Source organism: Taudactylus pleione, unplaced genomic scaffold (assembly GCF_031769625.1).
Source record: "Taudactylus pleione unplaced genomic scaffold, aTauple2 ptg000016l, whole genome shotgun sequence".
Lineage (NCBI taxonomy): Eukaryota > Metazoa > Chordata > Amphibia > Anura > Myobatrachidae > Taudactylus > Taudactylus pleione.
Window position 1 is genome coordinate 33,924,188 of NW_028284418.1, and position 27,214 is coordinate 33,951,401.

A 27,214-nucleotide genomic window follows, 5' to 3' on the forward strand; every position below is an offset into this window, starting at 1 on the left:
CTCTTTTTCTTCAAAGTTCATTGGGTTCACAGGGCATCCACCCTGACCCACCTTGCTTCATTGGGTAACTTTTTTTCGGGCACAAATTCACTCATTTTTCTGAGTGTTTCTGATGTACAGTTGTTCTTCCTCCTCCTCCTCTTTTCCTTCTCCTGCCTTCGTCTTATTTACACAACTGAATGACTGTGGCCAGGGGTGGGGTATATGTTGAGATGGACCAGAGGCATCCTGGGAGCTATAAGCTTAACTGTTGAGTGCCTGGATCACTCCAACCACATTATCCCTGTGGACCCTATGGACTTCGAAGAAAAAGAGTTATTAATGGTAAGTCTACCTTAACTCTAATTTTTTCCTCACACCACATAATCATGAAACCAGATATTGCTGAAGAGGCCCTAACAGCACAAGCCAGTTGCTCTATGGCAAATAATGGGCACAATGGGAATCCCTGCCTACTACCCGTCTCCAGCAGAAATATAGTAATTTAACCTATGCCAGTAAACCAGGACCCACCCCAAATCTAGAAAGGACTTCCCAGAGAAATGGCTGTTTCACCGAGTCAAACGCCCATGCTGCGTCGCGGGATACAATCACAACATCAAGCATCACATCAGTAGCCATTTGCATGTAAGTAATGAGATGTCTGAGGTTAATGGCAGTTGATCTCCCAGGCATAAAGCCCGTTTGATCGGGATTAAATATTTCTAGAATAACCTTGTTAAATCAGAGAATCAGAGCTTTGATGTTGGTGGATAACAAGGAGATGGGATGGTAGGAATCAGGATAAGTCGAGACAGGGAGGGAACCTACTTCCAAAAAGGCTTCAAAGATCTCCATTAATTTGGGAGCAAAGAACCCAAATGTGCTTTATACAATTCAATAAGGAGCACGAGTTGGAAACTATTTAATAGCATCTTCTATTTTTTCTAGCGAGACAGGAGACTCCAAATACTGTTAACTAGAATCCGACAAGGTTGGTAGGGTAAACTGATCTAATTAGTAAGCTAGTTCAAAGTGAGAATATTGGGCTCCAGATCAGTATATATCTGTAAAGTTGGCATTAAACATAGCATAAATTGAGGGGGTGTCCCCACAAGCCATCTCATCTGCATCCTCCATGTAATAGCCCTTTGGCGCTTCGCTTTATCGAGCAGAAAGTCCATCCATTGCTTATGAACACTCAACCCTTTCCACCGGAAGCCCTCTAATGATATACACAGCCTCAAAGGCATGACTTTTATGTTCCAACTCCTCACGATTCTATGAGAGATCTTGTGCTGTGCAACCCGAGAAATCAAGGAGCCCTGCAATAATTCCTTAAAGGTGTCCCATTCTAGAGGGGGGCAGATTATGATAAAAAAATTCGGACCATGCCACAAGGAGTTCGGAGGCCACTCCATCTGCGTCAACCAGAAATGTTTAAGTCTCCAAAAGGAGGCATCCAAAATTGGGATTCAGGGTCATCAACTGTGCAGGGTGACCCAAAATCCCTCTTGACAAGTATTCTGCCGCAGTAACTGCAGGGAGCAGTAAATGGGAAAGCGGAGCAATGTCAGTTCTTGAGAAGGCATTATGGGACATAGAGAAACAGGATCCCTAGGAGTCTCTGATGCCACACATTCACCAAACCCATTTCTGAAAATGCCACTCTTCCAAGGAGTAATTCTATGTATATATTTTGTTAAAATGTCTTTTTGTACTGAGCCTCCCTTATGCTGAAGGCTCAGTTCTTACTTCAAGCTGAGTCAGTGGGCTCGATTTAGTTGAATGCTAATTAAATAGCGCCGGGAGGGACCTCCCAGAGCTTTTCATTTCAGCGTGCTGTTGAGAATTTCTTTTCGCACCTCTCCAGGGGTGCGAGCAGAAATCCGTCAAAAGTACAGACTTGATGCTGTTTTCTGCCCTTAACATAACGGAAACAGCATCGCACCGGGCAGTTCAGTCGGAGAATGCCCGTTCTCGCGACTAAACAGCCTGTTTGAGGTGCAAGGGGTGGGAGAACGGGCATTCTCCGACCTAACAGTGCGCTGAATTGAATAGCTCCGGGAGCTCCCTCCCTGTGCTATTTATTTTGCGTTTAATTTAATCGAGCCCAGTGCTATTTAGTTTGTGGTGTAAGGAGACTGCTCACATGGGGATATAAACAGCCATGGTCAGAGATCAGTCACTCTATTTTACATTGTTTTATATACATACATGATTTCTTCTTGTAGGTGGTATTCCATTTATTGATGCTTCTTCCCCGGATGCTACCTCTCCCATCTCTGCTGGAAGCTCAGAGGCCATATCATCTGTCGTCAGCCCCACAACTGACAGTGCAGTGGGGTTGTCTCAGGCTACATCTAAAGAAGATCTCTCTGAAATAGATAATACAAGCCCTGCTACTGCTTTTCACTCACCAGAAGATATGTATTTGTCAGAACTGCCAAGCCAAGATGACCACAAGGTAGGGGTATTTTTTGTTATGTTCATTCCCATATTGCAGAGGTTCCTAACCTCTGGGCCTGATTCAGCACAGGACGGAATTGCAAAGCTGCATGCAAGCGGCTTTGCAATTCCGTCCTTACAATTATGGTAATGCAGCAGGAGGCATCACGCCCCCTGCATGCATCACTTATCCGAGCTGCGTTGTACAACTCTGGATCAGATACTCTGCTGGAAGATCGGCCAGCTAAGTGATCCACGGGGCCACGCAAGTCGGCCACGGCAGATGAGAGAGAGAGCGGCCAGGATATCCTGGCCTCCTCCCTCCTCTCCCTCGCCAACGGTGGCATCACGCATCCGTTTTGGCAAACTGCAGCGGTCACTGCCCCCTCCCTGTCCACAAACTACAACAGACTGTCAATGACAAGTCTACTGCCAGTCTGCGTGCGGGATCGCAGACCAGTTCTGCACATGCGCAGAATGGGTCAGGCACCTGCACAGATTCCCTACCATCAGGAATCTGCGTTCAGCAGTGCTGAATCAGGCCCTCTGTCCTCAGGGCACCCAAACAGTCCAGGTTTTAAAGATATTCATGCTTGACCAGAGGTGACTTAATTGATACCTCAGTCAATTTGATTTAACCACCTGTGCTCAACCATGGATATATCTAAAATTTTAATTGTTGGGGAGCCTTGAGGACCGTGTTTGTGAACCTCTGCCATAATGTATTGAGTGATCAGGAGCAGTATGGTATGATGTGATACATATTCTCTACTCTGTTGCTGTTGCTCCATCTGTATTACTAGGAAAGAGCAGCTGCTGTGCAAGGTTCTTGCGAATAGACCAGGCCTGGCCAACCTGTGGCTCTCCAGCTGTTGTGAAACTACAAGTCCCAGCATGCCTTGCCACAGTTTTGCTATTAGGGAATGCTGAAACTCTGGCAAGGCATGCTGGGACTTGTAGTTTTACAACAGCTGGAGAGCCACAGGTTGGCCAGGCCTTGAATAGACAGTGATTTCAAATCAATAAAATGATTTCCACTTGCTTATTTTTGCTGCCTCCGCTTCGGGAGAGTCCAGATGGAAAGTGCAAGTGTGGTGATCATGTGGGGTTTGCGCCACCGCGGCCCCACACCCACTACACATTACCACAGTTTGTGCAATCGAAATGCTGAAATTTGTACAGGTTTTGTTTTTTAAATGAAATGTCGGCAGTTATAGAATAAATAAAAGAGTGATACATCCAAGGTGCCGTGATATAGCTATGTACAGTTAATATGAAAAATAATAAAGTCCCACTTCAGAAGAAATAAGCAGCTCCATAGGTTGTAAACCATACGACTATTTCAACAAGTTATTGAACAGCGCTGCATTCAAAATAGGAGGGGTAGTAAGTGATAAAAATTGGTAAAGGAAAGTTAAAAATGTCAAAAAAGGGATTGTGACAGGGCTTATAAAAAGATACAATTTATTAAAAATAAAAAATGAATACAAATAATTGGGACCACGTTCTGAACTCGCATAAATCGTTTGTGTATAGCAAACAGAGTAAGGTAAGAACTTTAGAAAGCATGTGATGACACTCCACATGTCTGATGTCCACCAGTCAAATAATAGGGACCTTCTGATGTGACAAAGATGAATTATTCAATGATCAAATGTAGAGGTTACGAGTATTTCACCTCTAGGGATGTAAATATCCACAGCAGAAGTAGACATAAACCTGAAATTAAGGTCGTTATGTTTATATATTATGTTTAGGGGGAGTAAAACTAAAGAAATATTTGTTACACAGTCCAGGCAACAATAGCAACATGGCAAAATGTATATTTACATGTTTATTTATCCTTTATTTTTATATAAGTTGTTACTTTTTAGAAGCACGGTCACAATCCATTTTTTGCATTCATTTTTTTTTTTTTAATTTTCCTGCTCTCTTATTTTATCATTTACTATCCTATTCTGAATGCAGCGCTATTCAATCTGGTGATTTATAGAAGAATCTTTTTTTCTGAAACGTACTGTGCATTTTGCCTAATAAAACAGTCCCCTGTTACAAAGGATGCAGACGCACCTTTGTAACTGGACAGCTCAGGCAGTCCCAAGCTTTTATTTTATGTTAGCAGTGCTGAGAGTCTGAATTAAGACTCCTGCACTGCGACTCCGTCTACCTTGGCCCGGGCCGAAACACCAGTAATGTCTGGTGATTTTGGCGGATCATGGCAGAGCTTGCTAGCAGCGATGCTGGGGCCCGGACTGCAACCGGACGCACGGAGATGTCGGGTAAGGCGATTCCTCACTTAGGCGAATCGCACGCGGCAGTCCTTTCTTCCGGCGCTGGAGACGCACCGGAAACCACTGCAATGAGGGCCCGGGGCCTTCCGCTCCCCTACTAGACCACCAGGGCCTTATCATCTGACACCGGGGATGCTGCCATGAGGCCAGCGTACCCGCCCGGTTGACGCAGCTCCTCCCCAGACGCAGATCCATCAAAGGTTTTCCCACATCTGGGTCGCTCCACCTACCCTCCTCGTGCATATGAGACATTCACAGTCCACTATCTGTGCTCTGCTGAAGTGGTTTGGTCTCAGGAGGTTTTGGGTCAGTCTCCCTGTATACCGTTCCCCCTGGGTCAGGTATATAATGCTCTATATCCTTCCAAGCCTCGTGTTTAAGTAGTTGATACAGGGTCTATTGCAACTAAATTACATATGCATTGTATGTGACTTTTGCTAGCTGCTGTGTTGATACTGCCTTTTATTTCTGACTGTCAGTTATAACTATCACTGTTTTTTCCTCCTCATCCCTCTGGTACTTCACATTTACTAGTATATGTGAAGGTTGTCACATTGCATTGCATTGTTACCTTTGTTATTGAATATGTCAAAAGGTAAAGGGAAACCGGAGGTGGAGGCCCCTGTGCTGGTTTCATGTAAATCCTGTTTGGCGAGCTTGTCTCCTCAGGACTTTATTGAGGATGGTTTGTGTGCTGTCTGTTCTAAAGAACCACCTCACCAGTCCAGTCTACAAGCCTCTGTACAGTAGCCATCTTGGGTGTCCTCTTTGATGATGACTCAGCTATTGCATCGTTTGGCTACTGCCACACTGCTTCCTTTAATGGGACACCCACAGCATGCTATGTTTGCCTCTCCTGTACATCCATCCTGGGTGGATGTTTATGCCCACTCAAGTCAGAGTATGGCTCAGTCGGCTGTTGTGAACTGACCGGTAGTTGCTAAGGCACCTAAGCGGAGGTTATTATTTTTTTTTTTTTAGTCTGCTCAGCATGTAGATTCGGACGTATCATCGAAGGAATCAGATGACGCGCCGGGTTCTTCTCCAGAGTCTAGTTTGGTAGAGGAGGACCATCCTTCTGCAGTGGAAGTTCCTTCTTTAGTGAGGGCGGTCAAATCAATCCTAAATGTACAGGATGATGAACCAACTCTTAGAAAGAAGGCTCCAGTGTTTAAACACCAGAAGGTGGTAAAATCAGAGATTCCTAAATCTGAGCAGCTCACTGAGCTTATGGAAGAGGCATGGAGTAACCCGTATAAACGGTTCCATATTACGAAAAGATTGGCATCGTTATATCCTTTCCCAGCTTCTGAATGTAACAAGTGGAAAATCCGTCCTACTGTGGATGCTCATGTGACAGTCGGTTAGGAATGCTACGTTGCCTATTCCGTCAGCATCTTCTCTTAAAGATTCTACAGATAGGAAAATTGAAAAGTGTCTTAAAGCAGTGTTTTCATCATCTGGAGCTGTTACTCGACCAGCTATGGCTGGGGCTTGGGTAGCCAAGACTGTTGAAGAATGGAAGGGGGCATTGGAAGAGACTCTACCAAATGCTACCAGAGAACAGCTGACCTATACCTCCCACATACGGGAAGCGGCCTCCTATTTGGGAGAAGCTGCAATAGATGCTGGTCTCTTAGTTTCTAAAGCATTGACAGCCTCACTTGTGGCTCGTAGAGTCCGTTGGTTAAGGTCTTGGGAAGCAGATACAGGATCAAGGAAGGCTCTGGAATCCTTACCTTTTTTGGGGGGAATATGCTTTTTGGAGCAGAATTAGATTAGATAATAGCTACTCTGGCAGCTTCAAAATCTACAGCTAAGTTGAAGTCTAGGCAGTCTTCTTTTTGGTCCTTTCTTCCTCACGGATGAGCAAAAGGACAGTCTTCCTCCAGGCCATCTAGATCTCGCAGGACCACCAAGCAGCAATCTGAGGTCCTGGCCGGCCAGACGTCTAGCTTCTAAGTCATATGACAAACCCTCTGCCTGATGGGGCAGGCCTCCTCCAGGGAGATCCCAGGGTGGGGGGGCCGACTTTTTATGTTTGCGGACTACTGGCATCAAACAACAACAGATGCCTGGATCCGAGAAGTGGTCTCTCAGTGGTATGCCCACACTTTCCGGAGGTGTCCTCCCCAAAAAAATGTTTTGCACAACTCTCCCATCAGATTCTATCAAGGCCTTGGCCCTCCAGGAGGCTATTTGCTCCCTGCTGAGGGCTAGGGTGATAATCCTGGTTCCTCTGGGTCAACAAGGAAGGGGTTATTATTCCAATCTCTTTTTTTGCAGAAACTGAATGGGTCTTATTGTCCTATTCTAAATCTGAAAACCCACAACAAATTTATTCGTGTACCCAAGTTCCATATGGAGACTCTTCGGTCCATTATTTTGGTAATGGAACCTGGGGATTTTATGGCTTCCCTGGACATTCAAGATGTGTATCTGCACGTGCCTATTACGCCATCCCAACAATTTCTATGAGTTGCTGTTCTGCAACAACATTACCAATTTCGGGCACTGCCCTTTGGTCTATGAACGGCCCCTCTGGTCTTCACCAAAATAATGGCGATTATGGAGGCCTACCTCAGGCGTCTCGGAATACTACCATATCTGCACAACCTTCTGATATTAGCACAGTTTCCAGCTGTTCAACAACACCATCTCCAACTGACTATGGCCTGTCTACAGACACATGGCTGGATCATCAATTGGAAGAAATTCTCTTTCTCCAACACAGCGGATGGTACATCTGGGAGCATTTCTGGATTCTCATGCACAAAAAGGGTGTTTCGGCCAGAGGACAAGGTTGCAGCCCTATCATTAGGAATCGCAAAATGCTACTCAAGCGAATGGTATCCATTCTATCAGCGATGCAGGTCCTGGGGTCAATGGTATCCACCTTCGACATGGAGGAATATGCTCAGTTCCACTCCAGGCCTCTGCAAAAATTGATTATCTCCCGGTGGAAAGGACAGTATCATCAAATAAAGTCCCAGAGGATCTTTCTCACTCCAGAGGTTCATCTCTCTCTCGTGTGGTGGCTACAAATGGACCATATAGACAAAGGGCACCCATTCTGGATTCCAAATTGGGTGCCTCTCACCACGGACGCCAGTCTTTGTGGATGGGGGCAGTGACAGGTCATCACACCTTTCGGTGAAGATGGACAAATCGGGAAAGTCATCTGCCCATTAACATTTTGGAGCATCGAGCAGTACGCAAAGCACTCATCATGGCACAGGACCTGCTCCACTGCAGGTCGGTCCAGATACAGTCCGACAACGCAACCACAGTAGCCTATCTCAATCACCAAGGAGGCACGCAAAGTCACGGAGCCATGAGGGAAGTGACTAACATTCTGTTCTGGGCAGAACATCATCTTCCGGCTATCTCGGCAATATTGATCCCGGGAGTCCTCAATTGGGAAGCGGACTTTCTAAATCGTCAGGACATACACGCCGGAGAGTGGGTTCTCCATCCGGGGCATTTTCAACTCCTAGTGAACAAATGGGGTCTACCGGATATAGACCTCATGGCATCACATCACGACCACAAGGTCCGCAGGTACAGGTCCAGGACCAGAGACCCCTCAGCTGCCTTAATGGACGCACTGGAAGTAAGATGGGACTTCAATCTGGCATATCTCTTTCCTCCGATTTCCATCCTCCCAAGGGTTAGAAGGAAATTCAAGCAGGAAGGTGGAACTGTAATACTAGTGGCTCCTGCTTGGCCCAGACATCATTGGTTCACTGACATAAGGAATATATCCATAGACATTCAGTTTCCTCTTCCTCTATGGCCGGATCTGTTAGCTCAGGGTCCCTGCCTACATCTGGGCTTACCCAGTCGGTCTTTGACTGTGTAGCTCTTGAGTCTTCCATCTTAAGAGTCAAAGGTTTCTCCAGCACTGTGATTCAAACGATGATTAGGGCACGGAAACCTTCCTCTGCCCACATCTATTACAGAGCTTGGCATTCTTTTGGTAAATGGCGTACCCACAGAAAGTATGACCCTGAGGTTTTTAGGGTTTCCCGGGTTCTTTCTTCTCTCCAGGCTGGGTTAGACCTTGGTCTCCGCCTGGCCACCCTGAGAGTGGAGGTTTCTGCACTGTCAGTCTGGTTCCAGTGAAAGATTGCCTCTTTGCCAGATGTTAGAATTTTTTTCAGGGGGTTCTGCGAGTTCAGCTACCAGTTGTCCCACTAGTAGCACAGTGGGATTTGTCTTTGGATCTCAAGGGGCTGCAAGCTCCTCCATTTGAACCTCTGGACTCTGTTGATTTGAAATGGGTGACATCGAAGACACTTTTTCTCCTTGCTATTTCTTCTGCACACAGCGTCTGTTTTGGCAGCGCTTACTTGTAGCTCCCCATGTTTGATTTTTCAGCAGGATAGAGCTGTTCTCCATACAAGGGAGGGTTACCTTCCTAAGGTAGTGTCCCGTTTTCATGTGAATGAAAAGCTGGAAGCACAATCTCTTCAGTCTTCAGATCTTTCTGTAGGTGAAGCCTCCCTGGATGTGGTTCGTGCTCTCCGTATATATGTGAAGCGTACAAACTTTGTTAGAAAATCATATGCTCTTTTTGTGCTTTATGGTTTTCACAAACGAGAATGGGCAACTACCAAACAGACTCTGGCTCGATGGTTACGTCTGACTATCTCTCAGGTGTCCACACAGACTGATCTCCCTGTCTTAAACACGGCGACAGCTCATTCTACTCGGTCTGTGGGGCCATCGTGGGCGTTTACTCGTGGTGCTTCTGCAGAGCAATTATGCAAGGCAGCCACTTGGTGGTCTGTCCACACTTTTCTTAGATTTTACACCATTGATACTTTTGCCTCTCAGGATGCTTACTTTCTTCGCAGGAGCATCCCCCACCCTCAGAGGAACTGCTTTAGGACATCCCCATGGTATCCCTGTAGATCCCTGTGGATCCTGAAGAAAATTACAGTTATGGTATACGTACCTTTTTGATAACTTTTTTTTTTTTTTTTTCTTTGAGGTCCACAGGGCACCCACCCTGACGCACCTGGCTGCATTGGGTAATTTTTCTTTACTCACGGATTCCCTCATTTTCTGAGAGTGTTTCTGGTATACGATTTGTTCTTCCTTCTCCTTTTCTTCTCCTGCATTGGGCTTGTTTACACAACTGAATGGCTGGGGGTGGGGTATATGTGGCATCCTGGGAGCAGAAAGCTTAACTGTTTGGTGCCTGGATCACTCCAACCACATTATCCCCATGGTATCCCTGTGGACCCTATGTACCTCGAAGAAAAAGTTATCAAAGGTGTTGTTACCGGTTTACAAACCTGATTCAGTTAAGTACTTATTGCATTATTGATAAAAATGGCATTTCAAGATGTTGTTGGGTGTCTGTACATTGTTTGCAAACATTATTTCTGAATTTTATGTTTCTCGTATATATTGAAAATTTTCAGATCTTAGTATAGTAGCGTCTCTGGTAAAACCATCTACACTTGCTGATACCATTTTCCACTTTCTACTTTATATGTAAAGAATGAAGAACTACTGGAAAGAAAGACACAATCTGCATCTGTAGAATCCATCCCTGAAGTACTAGAAGATAACTCGTCAATGGCTGAACATTCAGACACTGCCTCAGTTCATGATATGGACTATGTCAATCCTCGGGGAGTTAGGTTTACACAGTCTTCACAGAAAGAAGGTATGCTTGTAGATGCACTAGATCCAGTGAATGAATTTCATTAAAATTAACTTAAAGTGGTTGATCCATCCTCCGCTTTCATGCAGGGTTTACGCTGAATCACTTATAAGCAGTGGTACATTCCAGGACAGGTAGTGTGTGTTTTGACATTGGATTTGGCTAACAAATCACATGCTGCCATCTTTAGCTCAGATCACCGTTCTATTTTCAAGTATTAGAACTCTACCACTGTCAATTACAATTAGCTTAAAATGGGTGCTATGGCTGTTGGCTGTTCTTAAACTCTATTAAAGATAACATACACTGAGTTTCATTATTTCTGCAAGTATATATGTGCTTTCTTATATATGGTAAATGTAAAGAGAAAAAGTACATGAGTAATTGCAGATTCCGCCCAGTACACATTTTATGGTATGAAGAATTTCTGGAGCTGCTGTTACATGAAGCATAGTGCTGTGCTAAATGTCAGCAAGCAGCCCATCACTATAGTCCAACAACAGGGTAAAATTAGGCTTTGGGTGTCATTAGGGTAGAAGGGGGTTACAGATAAAGGAGAGCAGGATCCTATCACAGAAGGTACAAGAACAGATACCTCAGTTGTCTGTATGGACATACGGTTAACTCAAGCCAAGAAAGGAGATTGGGTAGGCTAGTGATTATGCTGCATTGGGTGATAGTGGGATGTTATTGGTGCAGAATGTTTTCTAGCAGTCCGAGACATTATGCCAATACAGATGATAAATGGAATTCAGTCTGAATTTAGGGTGTTTAATTTTTAAGAGTACTAAAAGACTAAGCTTGTCCCTGCATCTAATTTCCTGTCTCCTGCGTTCCGTGTTATTTTTTGATGCACTGAGTTGATAGATATAAATCAATAGAAGAGAAAATCTAGGCATATGTGAAGTTGCAGTGAGCCAGCCTCTTTCTTTAGCACCAGATCTACAACTAGCCTAACTTTGGGATGGGGGAGCAGGACTTTGGCAGCCAATCAGACACTGAACATTCTGAGAACTTTAGCCATTACGGTATCCTGGCATATCCTGCATCTAAAGGTCTGATTATACACTTCACTGCTTTTAGAATTATTATTATTATTGTTAGCCTTTATATGGCGCCACAAGTGTTCCGCAGCGCCTTACATAGTACATAGAACTAATAAGTGAACAAGAATATAACATTTTGTTTCCTTGAGTTAACCGTATGTCCATACAGACAACTGAGGTATCTGTTCTTGTAATGTTGCTACATTTAATATGAATGGGCCACAGCAACCTATCTGCTTTTATTTAGTGCAAGTTGGACCATGAACAACATTGTGTAAATAGTTACTTTGGTTTAGTACAAATGTTGCACCTAAATACAATATTAATTTCTGCTTAAGGTGTCTAGTTTAGTTAATATTGTTTTACTCCCTAAGAGTATATAGACACCTACTACAGGAAACCTTGTCGATCAACGGTGACCCATATGTTGGCTTAATGTTATTTAATTGGGATAGTGTTTAGTATTTGTGGCTGAAAAGTCTCCTTCTCCAAGGATCCCTCATCCATCTCCCTAGACACATGATAATGGCTATACCAGTGGTTCCCAAACTGGGTGCATTGAGCTGTTGACAAGACCGATTCAAATTATTTATTGCCAGTGTTTATAGGTAAAAAACGGGTGTTGGTGGCTGTCAATCATAAAGTATTTGTACAAACAGAAGCGCAACCCTGTCCGACACCACATAACTGAACCTAAGGAGGACACATTAACTCAATGAGAAATTTTTGGCCTAGGGGTGCCATGAAAGAAATGCTATTACACTAGGGCACCATTTGGGAACCATTGGGCTATACTATTCTTCCTCTGGGCTGGATTTATTATGCCTATTGTAGCTTGTGTTTTCTCCTACCATAACACTCATTAGCCAGAGTACCAGATTTCAGACATCTGCCTAGTACAACCCTTCCAGAAAGAATGGGTCTACTTTAAAAGAATAGGGAAGTGCTGCATTGTATTTTCACACAGTCGTGGCTGCATCTATACAGGAGTCCAGGCATAATCCAGGCCTAGCTGAAGCTGCAGTATTTAGAATGAGAATTTGTCATTATTAATGGGACTGTAACACCAGTCATGTCATGCAGCATCATTACTGACCTCCACGAATATTATTTCTTGGTAAAGGTAGGGGGCTTTACTTTTCCTACCAATATAAAAAATCCTTGTTGTCAAACACTGCAATTTGGTCCTAATTCAGAGATGTACATCGGAGATGTCCATTGTTCACGTACGTCTCCGATGGTTTGAGATCTGCGCATGCGTATAGGCCGCTTTGCGCATGAGCAGATCTCGTCCTGAAACTTCGCTCACAGTTCCCTGTATGCCTGATTGATGGTACTTTAGCATTTCTTCTGTTATGGTTTTGTTTAAAATATTGCATTTTATAACTCTCTCAATTACATTTTGTAGGAGCAATCTTAGTACCTTATGGGCTTCCTTGTATTCGTGAACTATTCCGCTTCCTCATTTCACTTACCAACCCGCATGACCGCCATAATTCGGAAGTGATGATACACATGGGCTTACAGCTGATTACAGTAGCATTGGAGTCTGCACACATTGCGAACTATGTTTCTCTCCTGGGACTTGTGAGGGATGAGCTCTGCCGGCACTTGTTTCAGGTAGTGGAGTCACTGTTTTATCATGTGCAAGTCTCCTTTAAAACTGATGCTCAACCTTTTCTAGGCTGAAGCCTTAAATTCTTGGTTCCAGACACAGGTTGCACACCTTTCCATTATTATACACTTAGTATTTCCACATTAGACAACCTAGGAACAGTGTTTTGAGTGGCTACAAATATCATGAAACAAACACAATTATATACTTGCTTGATCGTGCTGATCAATAACATTTAAAACTACCTCTTCTATATTAACTTTTGTTTTTTTTATAGTTTTCTTCGCAAGATTTTATCTTTTTAGGGCTAAATTTTAATCTATGCATTTTTATTTAGAACTATTATTATATGGTGTCTCAAGGGATTTACAGCGCCAGGGTGAGATTAAGGGGGTGCAACTGGGACTGCCCCCGGGGCTCCCACACTCATGCCCAGCGACGGGGGACTAGGTGCACAGATGGACTGTTGCCTGCTATGCTGCAGGATCAGCAAGGCGCAGGCAGGTACCTGTACGGTGACAGTCCGAGGAATCGTGGCGCTCAGTTACTTTCTGTTGTTTAATCAGTGCAGCGTACGTGACGTTATGTCTTCACTCAGAGCTGCACCCGTTGAAAGAGAGCAGGCAGCCAAGGAGCTGTACTGCAGTTGGCAGCCGAAAAACACAAGGTGGGGCTGGGGAGACACTGGGGTGGGAACAGCACTGGGCTGTAAACACAGAAGTGGTCTGTGAGGGAGCCACCAGGGGGGCACTGTGCCCATATTGGAGGGGGATAAGGTAAGGGGCCAATTTATTGGAGAGGGCCCCCATAACTTAGTTGCCCCTGGGCCCCCACAAGCCTTAATCCGGCCCTGTGCAGCGCCTTGCTGTACTGTGCAAACAAAACAAGAAAACACAGCAAAAGACTTGTAGTACAAAACATTGCAGGTCTTAAGGACAGCCATGCTTGAGCCCAGATTGTTAAATCAAATTTACTGATGTGCTAATTAACTCACCTGAGCTCAAACATGGATATCCTTAAAACCTGAACTGTAATGGTGGAGTTTGGGATCCTCTGGCATATAGAAAACTTAAAGGGGGACTTGTATTAAACCTTCTAAAGAGTACAGTTGGAGAAGTTGCCTATAGCAACCAGTCAGCCTCAAACTGTCATTTAACAAGAACATTCTATAAAATGATAATTATAAACTTATTGGATGCTATGGGGCACCTGTCATCTTCAAAAGATTTGACACAAAATAATTTTAGAAAGACTTTCACATGCTTTCCGAGCATTTTACCTTTTTTCCATCCATTTTACCCACGCGTAGAAAGTTGCATATAAAATCAATGAGGCATTGATAGGTACCCATTACTTTTTTGCATTTATAGATCTAAGCACTCAAGGAAGAAAAATTATCTTCCTGCTGACTGCAGTTCAAAGTTATCTGTATTTTTACATATTCATACATATAGCATGTGTTTAATAAAAATATTTAAGGGGACCATACATCAGCAATCATAAAAAAAACAGTTCACAGATTCTGCGTTTTTCCTCCCAGTTTAATGATTCTCCAATCCACTAATATGCTCCCATACATTGCAAATATTTTTCAGTGATTTGCAGATAATTTTCACCAAAGAATGGGTCATCCAATTGTGCAAATTTTTTACTAGTAACTGTCTGCAAAAGGCTGGTTGTTCCCATACACTAGCAATCTACAGCACCGATTGGTCTGTGAAATCAAACATGTTGAACAGCTTGATTGACCAATTCCGATCACTTTTTGGATGAAATCTGCCTCACAGCACTGAGGTTGTGGGTTCGATTCCCTGTTACGGCCTGAACTGTGTGGAGTTTTTATATTCTCCCTGTGCTTGTGTGGGTTTCCTCCAGGTGCTTCAGTTTCCTTGCACACTCCAAAAATATACTGGTAGGTTACCACATGCACACGCACATACCCTAGTGTGTGTGCATGTGGTAGGGAATTTAGATTGTAAGGGAATTTAGACTGTAAGTTGGTTAGCATTACTGCCTCACAGCACTGAGGTCATGGGTTTGATTCCCGCTATGGCCCTAACTGTATGGAGTTGATATATTCTCCCTCAGCTTGGGTGGGTTTGCTCTGGTTTCCTCTCACACTCCAAAAATATACTGGTAGGTTGCCACATGCACACACACCCTAGTGTGTATGTGTGTACATGTGGTAGGGAATTTAGATTATAAGCTCCACTGGGACAAGGACTGATGTGAATAGACAAATATTCTTTGTAATGTGCTGCGGAATATGTGTGCGCTACATAAATAACTGGTAATAAATAAATACATATCCTTTAGATCTAAGTATTTGTTACATTTTTAAGTCCATCTATTGACAATTGTTACTTTGAAATTACAGTTGTTGAGTGCGGAACGATTAAACTTGTATACGGCTTCCTTGCGGGCATGCTTCCTTCTATTTGAAAGTATGAGAGAGCATCTAAAATTTCAGCTGGAGGTAAATGTTTATTTATGTCGTGCCAATGTGTAAGTGCTATAGTTATAAGGCTTACAGTATTACCCTTGTTATACAGCATTTTATGTTATAGATTGTTTTACTTTTTCTTTTGTAGCGTAATAAAGTTCACATGGGAGAGGAGGAAGTCCCTCCTTAGTACTATTTTTTGTCTAATTACTATATTTACTTAGGATGAATTCCCTATTTATTTCTCTATCAACACAGTTGTATTTCCTTTCTATTAATTTTTTTTTTTTTTTTTTTTTTAAAGATCTGTTTATTTTGGATTTTCAAAAATCAAGTGACAGAAAAAATAGAAAATGTTGCAGGCAGATATCAATAACAGTAAATCACAATGTGCAATAGTTATACAAAGGTAACATAGAAAAAGCAAACTGGTGTGTAGATTCATCCGCTAAACATAAATTAGGGAAGTAGAAATATAGGGCCTGTTTCAGACCTGCTCGCGAACGCATAGCGCTCGCAAGCGAGTTGACGGTGGGCTATTGCACACGCTCGCCCCGGAGCGAGTGAGAAATCACTCGCTCTGGGGCTCACTACAAGACGGGGCGGCTGTTGATGTTGATCGACAGCTCGCCCCGTTTTGTAGGTGGGGAGGGGGAGGTTGAGGCACAAACGGAGGCATTCCCGAAGGAACGCCTGGCATTTGTGCGCGGCCCTACTGACATCACTAGTGATGTCAGTAGTGGACATCCTGCTCTTAGAGCGGGAAGTTCACTCGGGCTTGCGAGAGCTAAGACCCTACCACAGGGTCTCCTCGCAAGCCGATGGTCGCGTTAATCGCGGCCATCGCCAGGCTGCACGCACACACTGTGGGTGGTCACCCACAGCTGTGCGAGCGGCCTGGAGGCCGGTCAAAAAAAAAAAAATAGGGACGCCCTGATTCAGAGCCATAGTCCCAGTTCGAATTGTATAACACTACAAAAATAGCCCATGAACAATATTATAATATCCAACGAAAAGTAAAACAATGCATATGGATATCTGGATCAAAACAGAAACATAACAGCAAAAAATACAAATATTAGAAATAAAAATAGGAGGGGAGGTGGAGGAAGAAAGAAAGAAAGGCAGCGTTGCAGTAGAATCAATGAAGAGAGAATATGTGGTCAATATCATGGTGATGTACAGAGCATGTCCCCTGAGCATACGTACTATATATAGGAATTGATCAGAAGGAAATACTATACATAAGAATTTCCGTATCATTCAAGATAACTGTCTTGAGTAAATACCATGAGGTAGTCTCAAACATCTTCAAAATCTGAGCTTGTGTAGGGGAGTCGAGTGATTCAATATATGCCCCCCATTTTTTATAAAAGGAGGTAACCCCTGCTTCCAGCGCAGGGAAAACTGCTTGTCTATCATAATACAGAGTCTGGAGCACTTAACCGTTCCAAAAATGGAGGTGAAGGGGAGGTTCTAGCACATAAAATGACTTTTTTAGCTATGGTGACAAGGACAGTCAGTAATGGGACTATGCGAGATTCATCAGGGCCCAAATCCCAGTTTTGTGAAATTAGCACATAATAAGGCCAGCAGATCACTATAAAGTTTTAGGTGATAAATAGAGTTAATAAAGATAATTACCTTACCCCCAAGCTTTGCGATCTTAGGGCATGTCCAGAAATTATGAAAAAACGTAGCATTCGGGCGCCTGCATTTTAAGCAATCTCCCGTCTCCCCTTGCACCATAAAACTCCTGCGAGCCTGCAAGATATATGCTCTATTAATCATTTTGATGTGAAGCTCTTGTAGCCAGGAACAGCACAAACATTTAAGAGTAGCATCATAAGTATGCAACAAGCAGACCATGGAAGTGACAGTAGTCAGGTCTCTGCACCATGATAAAAATGTATGTTTCCATACCTTGTCATGCGAACTCTCCACCAGATCTGTAGTAAGATACTTGGGGCCTAATTCAGAGCCGCTCGCAAGCGGCTCGATGGTTCCCTGCTGCGCACTGAACTTCAGTTGCTGCGAGGCTCACTACAAAACGGGGCGGCTGTCATTGGTGAGTGACAGCTCGACCCGTTTTGTAGGCGGGTAGGGGGGTGGCTGCACAAGCGCAGGTATTCCCTTAGGAATGCCTGGCGTTTGCGGGAGGACCTACTGACATCACTAGTGATGTCCGTAGTGGACTTCCTGCTCTATTAGAGCAGGGAGTCCACTCGGGCTTGCGGCAGCAGAGACCCTACCCCAGGGTCTCGTCGCAAGCCCGATGGTCGCGATAATTGCGACAGTCTCCAGCCCGCTCGCACAAGCTGTGGGTGGAGACCCGCAGCTTTGCGAGCGGCGTGAAGTAAAAAAACCCATAAAAAACGCCAACAGACCCTGCGAGCTACCTGCGGCAGAGAGCGGGTCTGAATCAGGGCCTTAGTTTTATAGGGGTGTAGCACAAGAAAGGATAGGAGAATTGGAGGAGAGGATCAGGCGAATTGGAGGAATGAACAGGGAATTTAAGAGGACGAGCAGAATGAGTGGCTTGAAGGTACATATAGAATTGTCTGTGTGGAATATGGGCATCAGTATGGAGGGTAGAGAAAGGGAGAATAACTCCACCTGGGTTGAAACTGTCGTTAATTAAGGCAATACCCTTCTGTTTCCACTGGCAAAAGCCAGAATTATCTAGTCTTGGTGGGAACATAAGATTACCAGTAAAAGGGATATACTTCGAGGCGGTATAGGGTCTTGATAGTTTGGTACAAATAGCTCTCCAGGCCAAATATGTATCATGAAATAAGACATTAAGAAATATGTGAGTTGGGATAGATTTTCTAGGTGTATGCAACAAAGCAGCAGCTGAGTAAGGTGAAAACATAGCTACCTCAGTAGGCGCATGGGTATATGTTTCCCTTTCAACAACCAATCACCAATATACCTAAAATGCACCGCCCTAGTAAATGTGAGAATATCGGGGAGCCCCAGCCCTCCATGAGACCTAGGAAGTAGTAACTTGTTCACTGCCAACCGGGGTCTGCCATCTCTCCACAGAAATTTGGTAAAGAGCTTGGTGCAGGTTTTTATGTCTGCTAGTGACATGCTAATCGGGAGCATTTGTATGGAGTAAGATAATTTGGAAAAAGCTACACTTTTAAGTAATGCTTCTATTCATCTTTTAATTACACTGAAATATAACAGAGTTTACACTATTTTTTTCTGTATACAGATGTATATAAAGAAGCTGATGGATATTATTACCATAGAAAATCCCAAGATGCCATACGAGATGAAAGAAATGGCACTGGAAGCCATAGTACAGCTGTGGAGGATACCCAGCTTTGTATCCGAGCTCTACATTAATTATGACTGTGACTATTATTGCTCCAACCTCTTTGAGGATCTCACCAAACTTCTTTCAAAGGTTCATAGATGCATTGACTGTCTTTTTTCCTTAATATTGTTATTATTATTTATGCTGTATATTTACTATTTTAGCACTTGTGTAATGTTTGCTGGTGTCTGTATGTTTCCCCCCCAGAATGCCTTCCCAGTGTCTGGACAACTGTACACGACTCATCTGCTTTCGCTAGAAGCTCTACTGACTGTCATTGACAGCACAGAAGCACATTGTCAGGCGAAGATATTAAGTAACACATTACAGCAGGACAAGAAAGAGGCAGGCAAAACGTGTGCGGATACCACGGAAGTAGCTAGAGATTCTGGGAATAGTGAGTCCTGCTAATGTTTTACTTTTAGTTATCGGTTTTACACAACTGCTAGTGCAGTTGTTTTTCATAAGGTGTCCAAACCTCAAATGTAGGCTTTACACAAAGCTGATATTTTCAGATGGTTATTAAGTCACCTGTTTCATTTGAACCATTCTTTCCAACAGGCAATGAGCGCCACATAGAAGTCGCTCCTTCAAATAACAATACAGAACCTCATGGACCTCGTCCTCCAACTGGTGGCCATCTAATGGCAGATAAGATGAGTCTTGGAGTACAGGAGGCTGAGGATGACAATGACCGAGGTTAGTGGTGTTAATATAAAGAACATGTATGTATGTGAAACGCACCATCCAATGGGTGAATCAGTAAATAGGCACCTGGAATAGTAACTATGGAAACAGAAATGGTGCTCTGCTGTTTGGGTCATCTACAGGCTGCCCTACTAATTCTCTATAAATTGCACTCTGTTAACACATGGGCGTAATTCAATTGATTACGCAGTCCGGATCTCCCGTCTAAAGTGACAGGAGATCGCGGGCCGCTATTCAATTGATGCAGTTTTTCGCTCTGATCGCGCCCATAGAGGTCAGGTTTAGCCGCATAAAGCAGCTAAACCCAACCAAAGTGCTGGGCGCGACCGCGAAAAGAGATGTTTGGGCGCTCAAACAGGTCACTTTTCACACATTTCAGCTCTCATCCCCCTGGGGCTGCGAACTGAAATGTAGCGCTGGCAGCTGACCGCGCCCGTCAGGAGCAAGAATTGAATAGCACCGTCGGGCGCGATAGGGGCTGGAATCGAATTCCGCCCAATATGTTCTGTTGTGGAGGTTTATTTATTCTATGGTTCAGTTAAACCCATTTTACTAAACTAGAGGTCAGACCTAAAATTCAGATTACCATCTATGAGCAGCTGTTATTTAATTGCAGAATATACAGTATATGTAAAGGCTTAGATTAGCATATTTTGTCAGCATTTGTGTGTGTTATTATCCTACATGGTATTTCTATTATGTGTTACCTGTCTGTAGAGTCACTAAGGAAACAGACCAACCCTTTATTATTTTCAGATGACAAGAAGACCCTGAAGAAACCGCCTCGCTTCTCCACATTCCTTCCAACGGTACAAGAGCTAAATGATATAAAGAACAAAAAAAAGGTGAAAGCTTAAAAATATATTCCATAGCCTTCATGCAATGAATGTGTTTATAGGCGTGTGTGTGTATATATATTATAATATATTTGTATGGGTGCTCCCCAGCTCCTCATGACTGGAACCGAACAGTTTAATCAAAAATCAAAGAAAGGCATACAGTTCCTTCAAGAAAAGAATCTCCTGGCAACACCAATGGATAACAATGAGGTGGCTCAATGGCTCAGGGAGAACCCAAGGCTGGACAAAAAGATGATTGGGGAATTTGTGAGCGATCGGAAGAACCTGGATTTACTTGAAAGTTTTGTTGGGTGAGTCGTCAGGGCTGGATTCCACAGCTCCAGTGCGATTGTTTGAATGGAGATACATAGTTATAGATTTTTAGTTTCAGCAATAAAACTTTATGGGCAAAATACCTTCAACTCTCCACAGTGTGGGAACTTCATGCTGCTTCTCCCTCAGTCAGAGGAAAATATGAGCCATAGGATGCACTAAAACTGCTCCCAGTGGCTCAAATATGCAAAACGACGGACTATTTTATGGGATTCTGCAAGAGTATTTACAAGTAAAATATCTCTCTGCTTTTTAAGTACTTTTGCTTTGCTTTGCTCATAGAGATTTGTTTTTCAATTTTAGCTTATTGACTCTTTATCACAATTGTAATATGTCTTGTGATTATTAGATTTTTAGGGTGACTGATCTATTTTCGCTTCTACCACAGCACACCGTATGGGCCTGATTCAGAGTTGTACACAATGCTAATGATTTTGCAAATGGAGAGATTTTTCTTTTTGTGTGTCGAGGTACATTATCGTGGTTGCACGCTGCAATTATTTATGTGCAGTGTGATTTGACAGGTATAGAGCATTTGAGGGAGGCAACCGGGAGTGATGGCTTCAAATTCAGGCATGTCTGGACCGCTTTGTGGGCGTGTCACATCATGTATGCAGGAAATAGGGCTCTGGTGTCTCAGTTACGGCAGCCATTCCCACTAGTGATCATAGACTTACCTAAGGGGGTAAATTTAAAGTGAGAGTTTTTAGAAGTGAGTTTTGCCCATAGCTACGGGCAAACTTGTTGCTATGGGCAACAAGTGATGTTGCCCATAGCAACCAATCAGATTCTAGCTATTATCTTCTAGAAGGTGCTAGTTAAATGTTGAGTAGAATCTGGTTGCTTATGGGCAACATCACTTATAAATGTATTAATTAGATTATATATATATTTTACATTTATCTGACAATGTAACGATATATTTCACGTCCATTGTAGGAGGCTAATGGATCTGAGTCCTCTGCTGCCACATGCATAGACCTTGTAATAGCGTATTGTCATTCCCCATCTGTCAAGCAACTCCCCACTTAATTCAAAAGAGTGTTTGGTCAGTGTCATTAGAACCATGCTCCAAGCTAGGGCTTTTCCGGCAAGGAATAATCATACGGTTTGTAAATCTTCTACCTCCTTTCAGCTAGCTCGTTTGGTCATATACTAGTAGGAGGGTTTGGGAAAAAGATTGAGACTTCAGCATTGTCGGCACAGATCTCACTTTTTTGGTTTTCTGCCAGTCCTCTGATAGGTTCTCCGGCCTACAGTGCCGATTCATGTATTTCATAGGGAGTGAGGAATGTGTAGCCTCCATGCATTTCCCCCACTCTGCAGGAACGTCCGTTTGTCCTCAACTACCTTATTATAATAATCAAAAGCTTTGCTTTGGGATAGAGAAGAATCTTGTGTAAAAGGGTTTGGTGCTACACCAAATCCTGAAATATGTATTTGGTGCATTTTCTTGGCACGTGCTTTATTTTTTTTTTTTCTTCAAACCACTAGCATGCAGAGGACTCTTCCCTACAACTCTGCTCCATTCCGACATTTGTGTCCATTAAACGTGATTAGTGAAAACTTTCTCAGAAGAGCACATGCAGCTTTATATTTACCTCTCCTCTCCTGCATCCGGTGACTTTTACCATCCTTTCTAGTTAATTGTGTATTTAGTGAATATGATGATTCTCTTTTCTGCCTGCTGTCAGCTGCTGTGCATATTATAATAACTCTTTCATTTACTCTATATCATTCAGAACATTTCAGTTTCAAGGCTTGAGAGTTGATGAAGCTTTGCGGCTTTACCTTGAAGCTTTCCGTTTACCAGGGGAAGCACCTCTGATTCAGCGGTTACTGGAGGCTTTCACAGATCACTGGAGAGTAAGTAATAATGTATTAATGCTTATTATGTTAGTGTGAACCATGAGTCCTACTTTTAGATGAGTAAAATATTTTGTTGAACAGAGGCAATAAAAAAGTGAGGTGTAGTTATAAGAAAACTATATGGCAGTTAATGGTAAGCCTACTTTACCCTGTTCAAGGTGCGATTTGGGAGGAAGAGCATGTTCATCTTAATGGTTTAGATTCGGGCTTAATGGTTTGTGGGCAAATATGACTAGTGCCTTTTTAAGGTTACTAAAGCATATATACATTACTTGTGGGTGGGCAGTTGGTTGTAGCTTGGTTTGTACAATGTGTCTTGAATCCTGCCAGTGTGATTCCATTTATACAGATATAAAGCCAAAAGTGCATTAACAAAGTATTGAGCAAAGGCTGTGAATACTTATGCACGAGATGCAATCAGGAAACCGGCTGTCTTAATCCTGACAGCCGGCTTCCCGACTGCTTTATCCCGGCGAGGGTTAAATGACAGGCGTCTATAACTAGACACCTGTCATTTTTCCGACACCGGGAGGGGTTAGGTTTACGGCACCCGGGAGGGGACTTAGGGTTAGGCACCCCCCCGGGGGGACTTAGGTTTAGGCAGCGGGGAAGGGGGGGAGGGATTAGGGTTAGGCACCTGGGGGGGTACCCCTAAGGAGGGTTAGGGTTAGGGGGTTAGGTTAGTATTTACTGATGGACGATCTGGATTTCCAGCGCTTCCGCTGCCGGGAACTCTGCTTCTGTCAGCCTGCCGCTGCTGGGATGCGAACTGCCGGCCACAGGGCCGGCGGTATTTCATACGGATCACCTTATGTACATGTGATTTCTTAGTTTTTTTTTATTTGAATAAAATTTGCAAAAATCTCAAAAAACTTTTTACACGTTGTCAATATGGGGTATTTGTGTGTAGAATTTTGAGGACAAAAATGAATTTATTCCAATTTGGAATAAGGCTGTAACACAACAAAATGTGGAAAAAGTAAAGCGCTGTGAATACTTTCCGGATGCACTGTAGCTTTGTAAAATGCAATTGATGAGCTGTAACATAATCATTTTACTACTTTTTTCTTTATAAATAGAATATCAATGATGCTGTTTGCTTTCTTATCAGCAATCCAATGGGACTCCCTTTGCAAATAGTGATGCCTGCTTTGCTTTGGCTTATGCAGTCATCATGCTGAATACCGACCAGCACAATCATAATGTCCGCAAGCAGAGTGTGCCAATGACTCTGGAGGTGAGATGAGAGCAAGTGGTCTGTAATTCCATTTTTTTGTTTCAAATCACTATAGTGCAGGGCTATACACACACACACCAAGCCTTACAGCTTATTCTCATACAGCAGGCTCATGCTTATGCTTCATTGTCTGATGCTACTGCCGTAAATAAGGGTGTCCAAATAATCTTTTCTTGTGGATTGTTATGTATCCAATTTCTATCTTATACGTGTGCTAATACCAATAAAAGGTTTAGCTATTAAATTGTTTCTATTCATGAATATTCTAGATTTTATGTACTTGTCTGCAGGATTAGAGGTCTTTAAATATGATTTCTCTCTTATGCAGACCATGAATTTGCCATGTGCTCAGTAGTGTTTAAAGATGTACCAAAATAATACATTATTTTATCAAAGTTTCCACCAAATCTTAATTTGATGATTGAAACTAATCAGGAGGAACGATAATCTTATTTGTAGTTACAGCTTCTGGAAGCAATATCTCTGGATTTGTGCAATACATCGCGATCAGTATTGTCATTCGGTTGACTAAATTCTAGGGATTTGGCTGAACCTGAATCTTACCAGGAGCCAATTATATTCATCTGAACTTCTTACAGAATATTAGATTGTGCATCCTTAATAATTATATGTTGAGTGTAATTGGGATTAGTACTGGACTTGTATCTGTTTTTACCAAACTGAATGTATTCTTTACTTCAAGAAATGTTTGTTAGGATACCGATCAGTACTGAGCTTTCTACTTTTTCCATTCCCATCCAGGAATTCAGGAAAAATCTGAAAGGCGTCAATGGCAGGAAAGATTTTGATCAAGATATGCTAGAAGATATTTACCATGCCGTCAAGTAAGTTCACAGACCTGGGGCCGGATTCGGTACGGATCGCAACTGCAATTGCAATAGCTATTACACACGCAATCTCACTGCAATGATATGGTAATGATTGCGATCACAATGCCATACGTAGCCTAACATAAACATGTACCCTTTACCTTACGCACATCTGTAATACTTTGCAAGACTGTGAAACCACATTGAGTACAATCGCAGCCTCATGCACACTTGCACAAGGTCTGACCTTACTCAGGAATTGCTAACCTCATCGCACGCAGTGAAAGCCCAAGCTGCGTTTGGCATCGCAGTGGCTAATTTATGTACGCCCCTGCAGTGGCGTTCAAATGCACTGCCATGCCTGCGTTTTAACGACCATCCCCCCATCACCACCCCTAAAGGTACCTCCTGTCAATCACTCTGCGAAGGGCCTGAGCAGTCACTGTTATCCTGATCGCAGTGGAGTGTTCGCGCACTGCGATGCATGCACAGAACGCCACAATCGCCCGATTGCGTGCGTAATCGCAGTTGCTGCTGAATCGGACCCCTAGTCATCTCATTTATATCTTAGTTAAACAAAGCCCATGGCTGTTCCTACAGTATGTTGTGAGAGCATGTCTGCAACCCAACAAAGTGCTGTATTCTATTTACACAGGTGTATTCTGTCCAGGTCTTAAGCCAGCCTTTTATATGATAAAGGTCTAAAAACAAAGTTCATCAGAGTAGTCTATCAGGGCATAAAGAACAAGAAATGCAGTGAAATTCAAAACGCACAAAGATTTGTAAAATAAGACTCAGCAGAAAAGCATCTCTCTGGCACGATATGAATAGCTGGTTCTCTTTCATGTCACGTTGTTGCCCTTAGTAGAGGAATTGTACTGCATGAGGCAGAGGAGTGGAGGTTCTGGATATTACCAGCATAGTTTAATATCTGATATTGTGTTTATTTCCCTTTACATTTGGACTCTAGTCCACATAAGCAGTTGATCAAGTTTCTGTTCTGTCGTCACTATACCTTGTCTAGCTGTTAAGAAGCCGGGCTCCCCTTAATACTCTCAGCTGTTTATAGGCAGTTAGAGCTTAAGAATTGCTCCGAAATCCAGTCTGCTCAGTAAATCCAACACCAGAGACTTCAAAGCTCAAGGGGATTACTGTGCTCAGGAGACAGGATGTGATCTCTGGCACTCCTCTGCTTTCATTTCTCTTTTTCATGCTAGAAGCCTTAAGGAGGTCAGTCTTGGAATGTCTTGGGTGATGCACACACTTCTGCACTTTAGTACGGCTGGCCCGTAGCACAGGCTTACTGAGCTTGGTGTGAAAAAGAAATTGTTTGTGAGCAGCCAAAACTACTGTTTTCCGTAGCGAGACATGGATATTGTCATTCCAAGAGAAAGATGTGTGTACCCCCTTTTGTTTTAAAGTCCCTAGAGAGGAATGTTGTTAATACACACTATGATTTATATGTTTGCATCAAAAAGTAGTCCTTTTGCCATCATTCTTTATGGGATGGGATGGGAACGCATCTTGGCTCAACCTTGAATTGCAGCCTTAAACTAAAGTCCCTGTTTGAATCCCACATGAAAAAACTGGCCACTATTTCCTGCTTTCAAAAAAAGAAAACTGCTTTAGCCCCCCTAACGTGGTTTGCCCAAATGGATATGTGCACTATTTAGCTAGATTTGCCCCTAACTATATACAACATTTGAACGCTTAAGGCAAATTTATAGGACCTTTTGGGGCGAATTAAATTAAACGATAGCTGCAGTTCTTATAAACGCAATTACAGTAGTCCGATCTCTGCTCACACCGCCATAGGTGACAAGCAGAAAGCAGCCCCCGAGACCTATCCCAGGAAGCCACGAAGCCACCAGAAGCCATTTTGGCGACTCTTGTTACTTGTATTGGATGTAGCGATATCATGAACTGGAAGAGGGACCACAAAAGTAACTTGTCCAGCTGTGAAGGGTAAGCCCAGTGAGGCAGTTCTCTTAGGACCCGGGTTTGGTACACCCTCCATGATTTGATATAAAACGAAAACGCTGTAGTATTTTGTGTTCAAGAAACCACAGCCCCAACTTCCTTCTATATGTAAATGTAGTCAGAGCAAGATCCTACCACATTGTGTTTGCATTATTATTATTATTATCCTTTATATGGCGCCACAAATGTTCCGCAGCGCCTTACATCGTACATAGAACTAATAGGTGAACAAGAAACAAGTAACTTACAGTACATTACAGTGCAGGACAAGGACACAACTTATATACATTGCTGAAATAGTGATTAAAGCACTCACAATAAGCTGCCGGGAGTTGGCAGTCACGTGTTAGGTGCCCTAATGGGGAGTAGAGAGTAGAAGAAAATGTAAAGAGAAGCACATGAGGGAAGAGATCCCTGCTCGTGAGAGCTTACATTCTAAGGGGAGGGGCAGACAGACAGGCGTGACACAGAAGGGGAAGATAGGAAGGAAAGAGCATGAGGTGGGTTAGGATGAGTGCTGAAAGGCCTTGATGAAGTAGTGGGTCTTGAGAGCCCGTTTGAAGATTTGTAGAGAGGTGAAGAGTCGGAGAG

General features: G+C 43.2%; 1 protein-coding gene across 9 annotated transcripts in view; it reads left to right on the forward strand.

Annotated features, from left to right (window-relative positions):
* Positions 1–27,214, forward strand: part of GBF1 (golgi brefeldin A resistant guanine nucleotide exchange factor 1) — a 262,887-nt gene that overhangs the window by 161,515 nt on the left and 74,158 nt on the right. For all 9 annotated transcript variants that reach the window (XM_088475614.1, XM_088475616.1, XM_088475615.1 and 6 more), the window contains 12 exons: positions 2,214–2,446; positions 10,230–10,398; positions 12,850–13,061; positions 15,434–15,532; positions 18,723–18,917; positions 19,035–19,224; positions 19,389–19,526; positions 20,292–20,380; positions 20,483–20,685; positions 22,450–22,573; positions 23,688–23,813; positions 24,576–24,658. In XM_088475614.1, the coding sequence (XP_088331740.1) occupies positions 2,214–2,446; positions 10,230–10,398; positions 12,850–13,061; positions 15,434–15,532; positions 18,723–18,917; positions 19,035–19,224; positions 19,389–19,526; positions 20,292–20,380; positions 20,483–20,685; positions 22,450–22,573; positions 23,688–23,813; positions 24,576–24,658 (1,861 nt within the window). The remainder of the gene's footprint in view (positions 1–2,213; positions 2,447–10,229; positions 10,399–12,849; positions 13,062–15,433; positions 15,533–18,722; positions 18,918–19,034; positions 19,225–19,388; positions 19,527–20,291; positions 20,381–20,482; positions 20,686–22,449; positions 22,574–23,687; positions 23,814–24,575; positions 24,659–27,214) is intronic.